At 40.2% G+C, this 17,076-nt stretch overlaps 1 protein-coding gene across 1 annotated transcript in view; it reads right to left on the bottom strand.

Annotated features, from left to right (window-relative positions):
• The window catches only part of tmtopsa (teleost multiple tissue opsin a), a 107,835-nt gene that overhangs the window by 79,969 nt on the left and 10,790 nt on the right, over nucleotides 1-17,076 (bottom strand). Inside the window, exon 2 of the mRNA XM_077198743.1 lies at nucleotides 11,540-11,868. Coding sequence (XP_077054858.1) covers nucleotides 11,540-11,868 — 329 coding nt within the window. The remainder of the gene's footprint in view (nucleotides 1-11,539; nucleotides 11,869-17,076) is intronic.

Raw genomic sequence — 17,076 nt, 5'->3', positions numbered from 1 at the left:
GTTTCACTTTCATAATTAATCACTTCTACAATTTTTCACTTCTGCAATAATCTGGCAAATGTATTCTTTAAAACAAGACCAACAATATGTCACGGGCTCACCGTCTATCTTTGCACTACATTCCACAGAATCCTCTTTGGCGCACCTGCAATTACTCTCCCCTGAGTATTATCACCTGCAACTGCTCACAATCAGCAGCCTCATTAGCAAGCTCCACTAAAACACTCACCACAGCCTCAGTCTTGGTGAAGCCTCCAACAGGAACAGACCATAACCCATTGTCTCCCGAAGTCTCCGATGCAACCTGTACACACCAAGTAACATATACTCACCTGTGAATTACTAACCTCTGTATCCTTGTTCCGCTGTCTCCAGCCTGAATCCATGTTTCCAGAGTTCCGGTATTCACCTGAGTTCGCTGAGTTCTACTTGCTCGTGGCTGCATCTGAAAGAGAAAAGAAGAGTATTAATGAACTGTGATTGCTTGACATCAACTAACCTGAAGAGGACCTGCTCACCTGTAATCTGCCCCGCACGTTGTGCTCTTCACCGAATCTGCACCTGAACTTTGTATACTCACCTCTGCACTTGTGTCACTTTAAATAAAACTGTGTTTGGATTTACTTAACTCTGTCTCCTTGCCTGTATCCTGACAGAAGGCTTGACCCCGCACCGCAACGAATCCTGCACAGCCCGAAGACCGCGCTTCCTCAAACCCGACGGAATCCACTATTTTCGACCAGAACGGTAGTACTCTGGAGGAATTTGCTAAAGTTTACCTTTACCTTTACCAGGATGGGAGCTGGGATGAGGACTTCCTTCAGCAGCAGTTCTGGAGCGGGATAGACGATCCACTTGCCCAGATACTGGGATGATATCAATCTACCTCTCATCAAATTCATTGACCGCACGCTGTGGGTGTGTGGTTCCTCACTCACTGTGGGAGACATCCAGCCCGAAATCCACGTCAGTCTTCACAAGCCTGCACGTCACGTCACGGCAACCATCAACCCAGCTCACATTCACCCCGCCGCCCGTCATACGGAATTCAGTCGCCGGCCCGCCAGAGCCAGCCCCAGGGGTTCCTCGCTTCCCCGCTGTTCAACCTGAGACTCCCGTGTGGCCCCGAGCCCGGAAGCTACTTTCTAACAGTAGGGACCTGGGGGCAAAAATGGCGGATCCGGCACTCAAATCTGTGCGATCAGCACTAAAATCAGCTTCCCTTCTCCGGTCCTCAGTCTTACTTCCACCTTCAGCACAGATCCTTCGCCGCTGTTCCCGTCCAGCCCAGAGCTTCCTTCGCCACTGGTCCCGTCCAGCCCAGAGATTCCTTCGCCGCTGGTCCCGTTCAGCCCAGTGCTTCCTTTGCCGCTGGTCCCGTCCAGCCCAGATCTTCACGTCGCGCCTGCAAAGCCAGTCTTCGCGCCAGAGCCAGTCTTCGAACCAGAGTTAGTCTTCGAGCAAGCGCCAGAGGCCGCTGATCCTGCTCCAGAGGCCGCTGATCCTGCTCCAGAGGCCGCTGATCCTGCGCCAGAGGCGGCTGATCCTGCGCCAGAGGCGGCTGATCCTGCGGCAGAGGCGGCTGATCCTGCGGCAGAGGCGGCTGATCCTGCGGCAGAGGCGGCTGATCCTGCGCCAGAGGCGGCTGATCCTGCGCCAGAGGCGGCTGATCCTGCGCCAGAGGCGGCTGATCCTGCGCCAGAGGCGGCTGATCCTGCGCCAGAGGCGGCTGATCCTGCGCCAGAGGCGGCTGATCCTGCGCCAGAGGCGGCTGATCCTGCGCCAGAGGCGGCTGATCCTGCGCCAGAGGCGGCTGATCCTGCGCCAGAGGCGGCTGATCCTGCGCCAGAGGCCGCTGATCCTGCGCCAGAGGCCGCTGATCCTGCGCCAGAGGCCGCTGATCCTGCGCCAGAGGCCGCTGATCCTGCGCCAGAGGCCGCTGATCCTGCGCCAGAGGCCGCTGATCCTGCGCCAGAGGCCGCTGATCCTGCGCCAGAGGCCGCTGATCCTGCGCCAGAGGCCGCTGATCCTGCGCCAGAGGCCGCTGATCCTGCGCCAGAGGCCGCTGATCCTGCGCCAGAGGCCGCTGATGGAGCTAGGATTTGGTTGAGGGTTAGTTGCTTGTAATTGTGCATAATTTACATATAACATTTATAACAAGGAAACTGTAAAATAAAGTGTTACCGGATTTGGTTAAGGGTTAGTTACTTGTAATTATGCATAGTTTACTGTTATTATAGAAAGTACATGTAGCAACGTGTAACTACATCACCTTAAAATAAAGTGATACCTAACAAAAATACTTTTTAACAAACTATGACAAAATATACCTTAGAACCCCTATGACAATATGATTGTATATGCTACTCACAGCTTGCCTGGAAATCCAGACCCATTGGCATTGAGTAATGAAAATCGCCCAACTTGAGGGACGGCACCAAGCATACATTTGAAAATCTCACAGCACACAATTGGATAACACGACCAATCACAACAATACCCGGGGCGACATATCAAGAGCGACGGAAACGAGTCTTTCCCCTGGTGAACATAAAAGAAGATATTTGAATGTTTTAACATAACCAATGTGACAAGATTAACAACTAAATACTTACGACAGCACAATCAACCTCATAAAATAATTAGGTCCGATCAAACTATTCATTAACTTCGTCCTATTAAAGGGGTGGTAAAACACAATTTCACTTTTCTAACTTTAGCTAGTGTTTAATGTTGCTGTTTGAGCATAAACAACATCTGGAAAGTTACAGCGTTAAAAGTTAAGCTAAAACAGCAAACGGCCGGTAGGGACTACACGACATTCCTCCAGGGTTGCTGACGTCAGTAACCCCAATATTTATATAAACCCCTCCTCCGAGAATACTAAATAAGGGCAAGGCCATTTTTGCTTTGGAGAAGAGTTGTTGTGGTATAACGTTAGTAGGCTGTTGTTGCCGCAATGCCGTCGAACCGCTGTTATTTTTATCCAGATTGCAGGTTCACTTTGTTCAGCCTTCCTAGGGTCGGGGGAGTTAGGGATCAATGGTTAAAATTTATTTTTAACTCTGTCCCTCATAATTATTACCCAAATCTCACTCTCTGTGCTGCACATGTTACGGAGGAAAACTTCCACAATCTTCGGTAGTTCAATGGAGGATTCGCACAACGGCTTGTCCTGAAAGATGAAGCAGTTCCAACTTTAAAAACAGAAGCTTTTGTTTACGAGCCACAACCTGTAAGTATGATTTATTTTTCGTCTATTTGTTTTCCTGTGATAGTTCGTATTGTTAATTGTAAGTTGCAGCAAGGAAGTAAACAAATGACAATGCTGTTTGGCTCTGCAAACCAGTTTGTTAAATGCTCATTCATACTTAACGTTATCCGACAAACACCTAACGTTACAAACTTTTTTAAATTTCAACAGCGAACTTGGAATTAGTGTTAATTATTCTTTGATTAGAGCTTTTATGTATTGTTTATCCCTTGTTTATCTACAGGCATGCTAAACATGGTTCTGTGTTTGATTTGGCTAACTTACAGTAGTAACGTTAAAGCCAATGTTTAGTGTTAGTTTTGGGTTAATAGTTCTGGCGACAGATATTTGGCTACAATCTTTCTAAAAATACAAAAGTAACTGTGCCATACAGTCAGTAACGATCACTATAGATCTGCAGTCTTTACTCAAAAAAAATCCCTTTGAGGACTGTAACGTTAGTATAATTTGTTAGAACAATTATATGAAATACTTGTTTATGAATATGAAGCTTATTTTTTGTAATACTATAATAATTAGTACAATTTAATTACAGCGTATCTAAAAAGAAATGAGACAGAAACATCAACAAAAAACAAACCTTTCTGAAACGTCGTTTAACAGCCGTTCTTGAACAGGTTCTGCTCGATCATCTTCACTAACATTCTCTGGGTCCGATTCGGGCTCAAATCGGTATGGTTTTATTGACGCCATCGTTTATAATACACCAAAGCTCAAACTACCGGTAAAGGCTGTGACGTTACTGAAAAACGTGCACTAGGCGGTTAGCAAATCACTGGGCCAGCTAACCAATCTGAGCCCATTTCGTAGTTTTGAGCGATTGGCTTCATAGAACCCGGAAACCATCAGACCGTTTTTACAAGGAGGGACAGAGCAGTGTAGAATAAAGGTAAAATATTGAAAAATAATGCAATTTTTTAAAAACGAGGCATGACCACATGTTACAGTGCAAACACAATCAAGCCTTGGAAAAAATGTGTTTTACGATGGCGGGTAATCTGGCAGGTACAATTTATACTAATGCAAGGATAATATGTTCCCCAGGCCGGAATAATATACACGCACACATACTGCACTTCGCTGCAAGAAAAAAAAAAGCAGCTTGGAGGCTACAAGCTGCTTTTGCCAATCAGAGTGAACGTAACCTTATGTAAGGGAAGCCTGAGAGAGCCACTTCCTGAGCTTACAAACATCTATTACATGGTCATACTTAGAACTCCAGTAACATTAGCTTTAGCTCATAGCTGATGAAACTCAATCAAAAATCACATCATGAAAATCCTTGTAGAGTTTGTCAGTAGAGTATTACCAGCAGAAGTGCTTGTTTCCTTTTCTCTTTGCACACTACACTTTTTCTCTCTCTTTTTCTCCCTTGTTGGTTGGAGTGTTAGTCCTCAGGCTGTAAGAACACGTGTGGATTTGTATCTGTGTGCGAGGAGCCTGCGCCCAAGGCAATGAGCTGGCCAGAATGTAACCTCCACACAGCTGCAGCAGGACTGATAATGTCCAAACCGGTCCGTCCAACGTCTCTGTAGGCCCACAAACACATCCAGCACCCGAGGCCAAACTCTTAGTTCTGTCATGTCCTACACTGGGCTGTCTCAAAGTACTGCTGAATCACACCAATGCAGGCCCTGTTGATGATGCAGCCCAGACTAGTGAGGAACCATGCAGCAGTGCAATAGCTTTTTTAATTAGAAATTATATCTACACATCCCCAGCTTCTTCTGACAAGCAGCAACTGTCTCCAGACCACCGTGTTCTGACACGTGTAGACGTTGTGGTACACGTAAGTGATTAAGGATAGTGATATTGGCAGCGGCCCGTGTTTTCTGAGCATTTTACTGTCACATTATGGTGAGCAGCCTAATGGATATAGGACATTCTTTCATTCTCTTGTAATAAAAACTTACAACTTGTACAACAAGTGACCCTTATGAATCAAACAATGATCGTCGAAATCACTTTGACAGATGTCACACCATTACACACATGACTGAACTTTTCATGTTGGCATGAGATCAATCATCTATCAGAGTTCCTGCTCATATTAAAAGTGCTTTAGGTGATTTCAGCCATTTTGTTGATTTCAACCATACACCTTTACTTCGCTGTCCAAAGATTCCAAACAGCAAATCCAAACACATCCAAACACATCCTGACTCTATTTTGCTCTTTACATGGGAATGTGTTGTCACAGAGCAGAGATATGTGGGATTTTTCCAGGACATCAAACAAATTATTTTAAGTTATATAGTCAAATTCAAAACTAAATTGTTGTTTGAAGACATTTGTTGATGTTGTATATGAATCAGAACGTTAGCCGCTAGAACACAAACATACAGCACTGGAGATTACTAAAATGCTGTCAAAAATGTCAAGCTGATGGTTTAAAAAGCATGCTTAAACAGCTGCTAGATCATAACTCTATGGTTATGATCAGTGTAAAATATGCACGAAAACAGTGATTGAGATGTCAAAGCAAGAGTGAACACCGAGAATGTAAAACAGAACTGAATAAATATTCAATATAAATATATAAACTGTAAATATTAACAGTACAAGTAGCATGCAAAATGTATATTCATAGTCATCCAACTTCTCCAGAAAAGTTACGAATGAAAAGATTTTTCTTGAGTCTCTTTACCATTAAAAAAATGTAGATTTGATGAGAAAATTACATTTAGGCCAAACTTAACATATACTGATGAGCCAAAACATTATAAGCAGTCAGGTGAAGCAAATACCATTGATTACCACCTCCTAACAAGGCCACATATTAAGGTCGGACGAGATTAGATGCAAAAAAAAGGGGCATTAAATATAATGTGGATAACATTGAATAAATATATTTTGTCAGGTTAGAGACTAATAATTATTCACTTAAACCCCTTTATCTAAAACTCGGACTTCCACGCCTGCCATGTTCGTAGTTTTTAAACCCTTTTTGGAGTGTTTTTAAACATGTTTGCAGTTCTAATCAAACCCTCATCCAATGTGCACTGGCTTGTGGGCAATATTAGCCGTTAGAGTGTGCACAGATCTGCACTTTGGATTCTAATCAGAAAAAGCCATGGCCACCCGAAGGGTCCTCACCGCCCTGGACGCCCGAGGGTCCGACAGCTCCGCCCTGGACGCCCGAGGGTCCGACAGCTCCGCCCTGGCCACGCCCACAGCCTGCTCCGCCCTGGTCACGCCCACAGCCTGCTCCGCCGTGACCACGCCCACAGCCTGCTCCGCCATGGCCATGTCCACAGCCTGTTCCACCCCGGTTCCCCGAGCTACCAGCTCCGCCCTGGAGGCTTCCCGTCCCTGCACCACCATGCCCTCGTCAGCCTCCAGGGCGCCCAACCTCCCACCCCTTTGGATGTTATACGGCGCGAGGACGCGCCTTCGGGGAGGGGGAGGTTCTGTCACGTTTTCTATGTGTTTAGTTATGTTCTGTGATCTTGTTTCCCCCTGTCTTGTTTCTTCACCTGTGTTCAGTTAATTATCCCATTAGTCCCAGTTCTTTTAAGCCCTGTGTTTTCCCTCAGTGTTTGTTGGTCGTCGTCCTTGTATGGTTGTGTTACTGAATTCCTGGAGTTTGTTATTTTGTTCCTGTATGTTCCTAGGGTTAATTTTGTAAATAAATCAACTACTTTGAAGTTCCTGCATCCTCGTCTTCAGCTACCTGCACACAACCTGACAATTACAAGGGTATATGTAAAATAAATAATAATAATTCATAGTAAATACTGCAATATTCCATAAAAAGGACGATACATTTTGATTTCATGGGGACTTTAAGAAGTGTATACGCCACTCTTTCCAGTTGTTTTTTCCAGTTTTTTAATGTATGAGAAATATATTCAATGGCGAAATATCCACTGCAAATGTTTCAAGCATGGTGAACATAAGTACTGTAAGCTTGTCATATAATCATGACAATCAATGGGTACATACAAGCAAAAGCAACTGCAGTCTTAACAGAAGTCTTAACAGAAATAAAAATCAGGACTGGACAGATATATTTTGTAGTTTAAATAGTCTAAAAATATTATTTGAAGTCACCTTCATTTAAATAGCGCTTTTAACAATATAGATTGTTTCAAAGCAGCTTTACAGTGATAATAGGAGATTAAAGTAACAGATATTGTTTTGGCTTTACAGCAGCTCAAGAATAAAGTTATTGTCCAGCCAAAGTTAGTTTTGATCGATTCACTTCCGTTGTAAAGATCATTAGTTATAAACTTAGGGCCGCTAACACGACACCGTTCCAACAGAAAACCCTTAACACGAGAACGCAAACCTTGAAATAGGTTCCAAGGTGCAAGTCTTGAAGAAAAAAAAGAAAAAAAGAAAGAAAAAAAGAATAATTATATATATATATATATATATATATATATATATATATATATATACTATATATATATATATATATATATATATATATATATATATATATATATATACTATATATATATATATACTATATATATACTACTATATATACAGTGCCTAGCATAAGTGAACACACACATGCTAAAGTTGACTAAAAAGAGTAATAAAAAAAACATCTTTTGGAAATTGATCTTAATGCCTTAATTTAATAAATGAGGAAAAATCCAACCTTTAAGGACACCAAATTTTCTTTGTGAATGAATAATGTATCGTAAATAAATAAATGTTCTTCCTTAAAATACAGGTTGCATAAGTCAGGACACCACTATGTTAAATTCCCATATAGGCAGGCAGACTTTTATTTTTAAAGGCCAGTTATTTGGAATTAAAATATCCCCACATCATCACATTCCCTTCACCATACCTAGAGATTGGCATGATGCACTTTCCATAGGATCATCTCTCAATGCATATATATATATATATATATATATATATAGTCACACATACAGGCGTGTAGTCTTTCTTTACATATTGACCTAAACAAATTACTTATCTGGCCATAAAAAAAATTAATACAGAAGTATTCATCGCTTCCGAGTAGGCATGTGAGCCGTAACTATTTTGACAACGTTTTATCTGTACAGAGGAAAGGGAACAATGATAGCAACCAGAGGGCATTCCTCCCTGGTCTTTTGCCATTCCATCATGAACTACATTTGCCATAAACCTTTGCCTGGACTCATTATCATGTAATTACATCCACCTGTGTGTCATTAGCTTGTTAATGTCTGTGTATATAAGCATAGACATCATATAGATAGACGCCCTTTCGACCGCTACTGCCTATTGGCGTGGACAAGCCGTGGGGCTACCATCTTTAACCGGTCACCCGCTCCGCTCAGTGTAATCTGTTTGGCAGGTGCAATGAGCTGTCAGCGCATTTAATTAATCATATCTCACTGAATACCGAACTGATTTTCATGCAGGTTTTTTTGCTGCAAAGGTCATACATGTAGCTACGATACAGGAAACATTGAAAATTTTGTTCACAAAATACAACCAATAGTACGGTAATGTTAAATGTTAAATCTTACCTGAGAAAAGTAATGCCCGAGTGATGGTCCGCCGATTTGAGCAGGAATATGCTGCACAGTGCTCTGGCATCTACTGCTACTATGCAACGCAAATAGGAGTATGATTGGTTTAAGATGGCGGCCGCATTTCTTGCGCCACAGCGGCCAATAGGGCATCTAGTCTCTATATGATGTCTATGTATATAAGCCCTGTGTTTTCTCACACTCTTTGTGAAACCCCTGTGTTTTCTCTCTAATCAAAGTACGTAATTTATTTTCACATATCTCTCAAACATCTAACACAGCGTTCTGAGTGCATTCAACAATTCCTGTGAACTTAACATAAACAGCTAGCACATACAAGCAAAACAAGTTGCATGCAAACTTAGATATAATAGTCAACCAACTCCAAATAACTAATGACAAGATATTCCCTGGGTTTGGCAAATAGTCTAATTTTGTGACTATGAACTATGTCATTCAGAGCATCTTATTCCCAAAGGTAAAAGCAGTCCTGAGCTTATAACATATCTTCAGGACTTCCACTTCCAACTTCTTCCATAATGAATTATGTATCTGTGAAAAGCCATAGACAGGACTAGTCATCTAATTTAAAGCAGATTAATTGATTTTACTCTCACTGCATCATACAGTCAAAAGAAGTTTGCTTTATTAAATCGGGAATTCAACACCATTAGCTAGTTTGATTTATTAATGTGCTCTCTGCAACAAGGGAGGACACTGCAGTATTTGTCTAGAGAGTCCAGATGTATGTAAATTACCAAAATAAATAGATAAAATACCCTAGGAGTGCTATTTTTGCCTGTAGCTGCAGGAATCTTGAGTTGTTATTCATACATGCGCTTTGTGAAGTCAAACTGTCTTCGTCTGTGAAAGAACGACACTAGCGATTATGATGCAATGGTAAAGTGAATGCTAATACAGTAGAAAGAGAAGCGTTCACTAAACTGGACAGGCCACTTAAAAGATTCTACAAAGTGACTAAAAACTATTGAGTGCAGAAAAAGAGCCAGAGAAGGACAGAGAGACTGAACAAAAGATATTGTGAGTTTTCCTTCAATTTTTCCAGTTGGATAAGTAAACTTGTGGGATGGCTTGAAAACAAATTTATATCCAAAGTAAATAAATACACCAGAACATAAAAGATACAACAATTCTGTCACGTTCAGGCTGACCCAATGTTCTTGGACACACACTCAACTTTTTTTTCACAAGTTCACATTCATAAGTTATCTTGCTCTAAACTCCACCCAACCGTCTCATTGAAAATGAATTTTTTCCTAGCAGGCAACTTATTCCAAATATCTTCTCATACTTTCCTCCCATACAGTCGTCTTATCTTCAAGATGTCGAAATTGTGATGGCTGTAATGTTGTTGAAAAACAGTACAGTTTAAGTAAAAAAGTCTTTTTACTTTTAAACTTATAAGACAAACACAATCAAATGTTTCTGCACTTATTGGTTTATTGCAGAGGTTCTCAACTCTGCTAATTCCACCATTCTGCTAATTTCTAACGAGCTGATGGTCCAAATCAGATGTGTTAAATAAAGACATGCAAAATATTAAGAGTGGAGTTGAGAACTACTGGTTTATTGTAAAGTGAAGCATTCTGATCTGGGATTTCCACTTGGGTGTCTATGATTTCACTGTGACATTCGTTTTATGATCATCTAAATCAGGGTCCATTCCTGCTGTTGGAAGACAAGCTTCCTGTAGAGTTCAACTTCCACCTTCTCCAACACACCTGTCTAGAAGCTTCTAATAGGTCCTGTCTCAATACCCACACTTGTCGTCTTGGCCACTTGAGAGCGCATTCAAGCATCATGCGCAATGCGCAAGACTGTCCCAGGTCTGAAAAATGCCATAGCTCAGTTCCCTTAATGCACTCTAAATCCACGCTTCATGTTTGCTGAAGTAGGTGACTGCATTAATTTATAATAAGTTGTTTTACTACTTTTACAAGCAGTTAAAATCCATCTGTCACATTATTATCCTTCCCTCTGTGGGCCAGTGGTCGGTACGCACACAATTTGCATATCATTTCTCATTTCTCTTATGAGCGGTTTTCATTCCAGTGAAATCATAAATAAATGCAACCAAATGAGATGATGCATATATGCGTAATATATACGCATATGTTTGTATATGGCAGAAAGTAGTTATAGGTTAGTATAGTATAGTATAAATTTAGATTGGGCAACAATATTCCAAGTAAACTGAAACCATGAAAAAACTTTGTATGAAGAACAGAAAGATATATAACAGTCCCATCTGCTGCATCTCTCAAAATGTTTTCATTTGGCATTTCAAACTGGCCAACTTTTACAAAACTGGTTAAGAGACATTCAACAACTAAAGCCATTTGCACCATTTTTTTAATCTATCTTGGAGACATTGTTGAGTACTGATGCAAGAAAGAATCCAAAGCTATTCAGCCACTGAGATATGTCATATGGACCACTTTTATGGTGCTTGTATGGTGTTATCGTTATGGTGGTGTGTTTTTGATAGCTTCGATGATGCAAATGTTGAAAAATACGATTTTGGGATGAACTTTTCCTTTAGGGACCTTGGCTGGCATCCAGAACTTGAAAGTTATAGAGATCCCCTACCAGCATTGTGCCCTTGCACAAGGAACATAACCCCAGGTGGACTATAAGCAGCTGCTAAATGACAAACAATCTAACCTTAATCAAATACTGAAATGCTAAGGACAAATGAAAAAAGGTTTAGCAGAAAAACAGATTTTTAAAAAACCAAATGACAGTGGAAAGTCTCACTCACCTGTTTGATGGCATGCAGCAGCTTACCATAGCAGAAAATAATGACCAGGAAGGGGATTATCAGGCAAAAAATAAAGAGGCAGATGATGTAAGAAATGTTATTGGCGGTCTTGGTTGTCCAGTCTACAGAGCAGGTGGTTCCAGGGCCTTCTGGGCCATAGCGGCTCCAACCAAATAGAGGGGGCAGAGTCCAGATTAAAGAGTAAACCCAGGACATCACCACCCCACAGGCCACCTTCCTGTAGTTGGTGGCATCAGCTTCTGTGGAGCCCATCATTGTGCAGTAGCGTTCATATGATAGCACGGCCAGGGAGATAAGCGACACAATGCCTGCAGAAAAAAATATAAAGATATTTCAATAATGTTATAATCTGATTTAGGTTTAAATAGTCAAATGTGACATTCCATTACCAACAGACTGCTGCACATTAAGTTCAATTTTGAGTATTTTTCAGCAGGCATATAAGACATTCAGAAGAGCAGAACTCATGTCTTACTATTAATTCAAGACCGGCGCTGACTGATAAACAGCAGCTCAAAAAGTATTTTGGCAGAGTTCAGTTGAGTTGCCTGACAAGTAAGGCTTTGGTTCTTTATAGTTTGTTGTACAATTTTTGGTGACAGCGATCCACAAGCCCGTTAAAGCTGAAGTGTGGAATTTTTGTGCCACTTTATGAAATACAAAACTGTATGACAGTTTTAACCATGCTGATTTTAACTATGACGCCTGTAACTGGCCTGACAAAAGTCTTGGGATTAACTGCACCAATTTGACCATTTTCCCCCATTAACCAGATTAATGAAAATGCACGTAACTAATGCGTTTTGTTCTGAAATCAGATTATTATTATTTAAAGATTCAAGCTATTGTTCATTAGATGTTTGAGCTTTTGCTTACCTTATTTCTTCATATCTCTTCAGAAGACTCGGATTAAATTGTTTTTACAGTGTCTTTATGTATTTTTTTAAGCTTGAAAATGTTGTTTGAGTGGACTTTCAATGGATGTGTTAGCCAGGTGCAGACAGACAGATGGTGATCAGGAATAAAGTTCAAATGCAGCGGTTAATAATAGTCCAACAGGTAATACATATGCAAATGAGACCAGACAAACACTTAGACCCAGTCCCAATTCGCATACTATCCGTCCTAAATAGTATTCGAAAATAGAATTAGTACGTCCCAAATCGTATTATGTTGAAATTAGTGTTCCAAAGATACCCGGATGGCCTACTATTTCCGGTCAGAATCCGAAGTGCAGATCGATGCAAACTCTAACGGCTAATATTGCCCACAAACATGTGTTGGACAAGGATTTTGTTACACTGCCTTCACACTGGCAGTTGAAATCAGCTCCGATACGGCTCCGAAACGACCGGAAGTCATTAATTTACTATAGAGATTCTCAGACTGTATGCGATCGGGTCCGAACGAGTGCGAAGATAATTGTGTCAGTTGGTCATCCGGATGCGTTCAAAAAATGTAACTCTTGCGAAAGGCTACGGACGGTTCCTATCCGACAATTCCCGCGGAAGTTAGCGGTGCTATGGTGATGATCAACAAACCTGAATTCTTAACTTTTAATAAAATAATTAAGGATTTTATAACAGTAAGTTGTCATGTCAGTTTTTTTTATTTTCATGATTTTCTAACGTTATTAGGGCAGGTAATACAATTAAAATGTAGGCTATAATTAAATGTAAGTAATAATATAATTGTATAATTCTTTTATGTATAATTCTATTTATGTCTCTATAACCCTCATCAGAGAGATCATACAGAATTGTACATTCTGACACTGACAGAATCAACCTTTCTAATCTCTCCGCCATTTTTGTTCTACTCGCTTACGGCGCTTTTCAACGGTGTAGTATGACGTCCGCTGGGGGCGTATTGCGTATTACCAGAGAGCTGATTACAACTGCCAGTGTGAAGGCGGCATTAGAACTACAAACACGGGTGGAGAGTGTTAAGAAAAAACTACAGACATGGAGGACGCGCGAGTCCGGCGGTTATGTAGAGAGGTTTAGATAAAGGGTAATTTGAGTGATTAATTATCAGTATCTAACCTGACGAAAATGTATTTACTCAACGTTGTCTACATTATATTGTAGATATGTTTAGCCATTACCTTTTAAATGCATCATTATATTCAAATTGCAAACTCATGAGGAGAGTCTCCGCATGAAAAACCCATGACTGGCAGATGAACGTGCTCTTCGAAACGGTAGGAAATCAAATTAGATTGAATGGACGATTTTAACTGTGACAAGATGATTGACAGGGCAGTTTACGGTGACAGGATGCACGCAACAGATCTGGCCGTTAAAGACATAGATATCATATAGAGACTAGATGCCCTATTGGCCGCTGTGGAGCAAGAAATGCGGCCGCCATCTTAAACCGGTCATACTCCTATTTGCGTTGCATAGCAGCAGTAGATGCCAGAGCACTGTGCAGAATTTCCTGCTCAAATCGCCATCACTCGGGCATTACTTTTCACAAGTAAGATTTAACATTTAACATTACCGTACTATTGTTTGTATTTTGTGAACAAAATATTCAATGTGTCCTGTATCGTAGCTACGTGTATGACCTTTGCAGCAAAAAAACCCCGCGTGAAAATCAGTTCGGTATTCAGTGAGATATGATAAATTAAATGTGCTGGCAGCTCATTGCAACTGCTAAACAGGCCAAAACTGAGCGGAGCGGGTGACCGGTTTAAGATGGTGGCCCCACGGCTCGTCCGCGCCAATAGGCAGTAGCGGTCGATAGGGTGTCTATCTATATGATGTCTAATCTATATGATGGTTAAAGATGACATGATAGTATGCCCCAAAGCTTGCCTACTCTGTTGCTACACACTCAAAAGTATGTACTTTTTCTTCACAAAAAGAGAACATACTTTTAGGTCGTAGTATAAGTAGGCGAATTGGGACTGGGCCTTAGTGAAGGTAAGGAACTGAAATACACATGGTAATAACCTAAATGACGAACAGCTGTGATGATGATTAGTGTCAACTGATGAGTGGTGGGAAACTCAAACAAAGGATCACATGAGACTAATGGAAACAAATTAAAAGTCCATGAAAACGAAATAAGAACGAACGCATCTGAATAAGTGTAACAGGATGGGACAAAATAAAGAGAGATTAAAAATATATTAGAAATATAATTTGTTTGTGGTCTGAGAGGAATGAATGTCTTATGGGTTTGGAGAGACATGAGGTGATTAAATGATTAAATTAATTCTTTATTCAAATTTTTAAAAACATGTAATTGGATGAACCTGATTACGTTGGTCAGGTTAAGGTAGTTAAAGTTAGTTTAATCTGATTTGGAGCAATGCACAGTCACGTATGTGTTTCATTTTTTAAAGACGCTATAATTAATAAAGTAATCAAATACCCTAGTGCAACTGTTAAAGTGAAACACTTTGATTTCCAGGTCATTAAATGCAGACCAGAGAATCTGTAAAACAATTCAATTTTTGAGGGTTTTGAAAGGTTTGTTCATTATTTTTCTTTTAATTATTATTATTTTTATGTAAGTCCCTCACAATACCACTATCACTTAATGTGAGTGTTAAGGGAGGGTGAAGACCTGCTGTAGATATTGAGCTCACCTCACTGTGTGATGGTGTGATACGGCACAATACATAAACTCAAGGTCATGACCTCAGTGGAGCTCACCCGAAATCTAATCCTTCTACATCCGGATTGCTGATCCATTAACTAAACCACTAGATCATGCCATATACCAAATAGTCCATCTCTGAGAATCTATAGGGAAAACATCTTGGTGTCTCAAGATGCATTGGTCTGACTACTATGGTTATGTGACACCTTAAAATAAGTTCACCCAAAAAACAAAAACAATTGTGTCCTAATTTACTTAGCCTTTTCAAACTTGTATGACTTTCTTGTTAAAGATTTCCTGTATCATAAATCAATGAACTTTTGATTAAAAGCAATGAAAAAGTATTAAAAAAAACAAGGTCACCCGAGAGAAAAAATTGGAAAACCATATAACAAATGTTATTGCTTATAAGTAGCACTTCCTTAGCACTTTGTAGAACTGTTTAGAACTTTCTAAAAAATTTTAGAACTGTTTTTCTAGAACAATCCAAATCTTTGTATACTGTACATATATATTGGAGAGAGGGACAGAGCGAGAGGGAGCTTTGTGAGCAAACAACTCAACTTGATACTATTTGATATTTGTTTCAGAAGCAATATATAATGTCGCACAAGACAAGTGATACTACCTAACAGAAAAACAAAGCTATCTAGACCAATAATATAGTGAGATTTCAGCATTCATAAAGTGGAAGTGTGCCTTTAGAAGAATCGTCACTAGAAGAAAAGGGCAGAATGCCATTCAAATGCAAATTATTGGATGCTGCCAGTTTCTTGGAGCAGAAATCAAAGGATGAAAGGAGCAAATACTGGAAATTGTCATAGAAGTCACAAAATTATGGAAGAATAAATTGAACTGGGAATTTGTATTTATTCTTCCATAATTTACATATATAAACTCAACTTCACATATGCAGAGGTGAAAAGTAACGAATTACATTTACTCGAGTTACGTAATTGAGTCGGGTTTTTTTTTGTACTTCTACTTTTTTAAGTAGTTTTTAAAATCTGTAATTTTACTTTTACTTAAGTACGTTTTGTTTTAAGTATTGGTCCGCTACATTTGAAATCATATCCGTTACTGAGTAAAAATAATACAAGGGAGAAAAAAAAAATCACACTCCGGCATTGATTGAAGGGCGGGAGAACAAAGGCGCAAAAAAGGTGACGCAGACCCAGCTGAAGCTGAAAGCGAAGCGCCCTTGAATTTTTTTATGAAGCGAATTATGGCCAGTATGGAAACACTTTGGATGTAGAAAAAAAGTGTGGTTGTCCTCGAGGATAGATAAACAATTTGCAAAAAACGTGGACACAAAGTGGCTGCAAAAGGAGGATACATAGGACACCATCCCTCCAGCAGATAAAGGTATGTCCCGATTATAACTTAAGGCCGAATGATTTACGTGATGCAGAGGGAATCCCGGAATCCAGTCATGAAAATGGAATTTACATAACGCAGAAGATGGTACGTTAAACACGCAAAATGATGGTTGGATGAATACATGGAAAGTAGAACTGTGCAATAAATCCAATCGCGACATGGTCTGTGAATATTTAAGCGCAAAAATATAGCTATGTAAATATATAACCTGCGTGTTCTGCGTTTCTGTGAATCGGTGTGAATCAGCTGCTCCACTTTGTCTACTACATACTCAAGTACGCGTGGGGTTTTCAGCGTCTCACAAACAATTTGAATACATAATTAATACATGAACATTTCCAGAGCTGCTCTGAGAGAACGCCTAATGAGCATTTTCATTTTGAGAAAAACCATTGTCAAATAGGCTTACACTTTGAAACAGGTCTTCACTACAACCCGTCAAAATAAAAGTTTGGTTTAACTAGGAGAAATTATGACAGAAATATATTACTATTGTAGGTATACAATAGAATGTACTTCTC

Source organism: Siphateles boraxobius, unplaced genomic scaffold, assembly GCF_051911475.1.
Source record: "Siphateles boraxobius isolate OS27281-9 unplaced genomic scaffold, OSU_SipBor_1 1, whole genome shotgun sequence".
In the NCBI taxonomy this organism is placed as follows: Eukaryota; Metazoa; Chordata; class Actinopteri; order Cypriniformes; family Leuciscidae; genus Siphateles; species Siphateles boraxobius.
The sequence above is the reverse complement of the archived record's forward strand: the minus strand, read 5'-3'. Positions and strand labels throughout refer to the sequence as shown.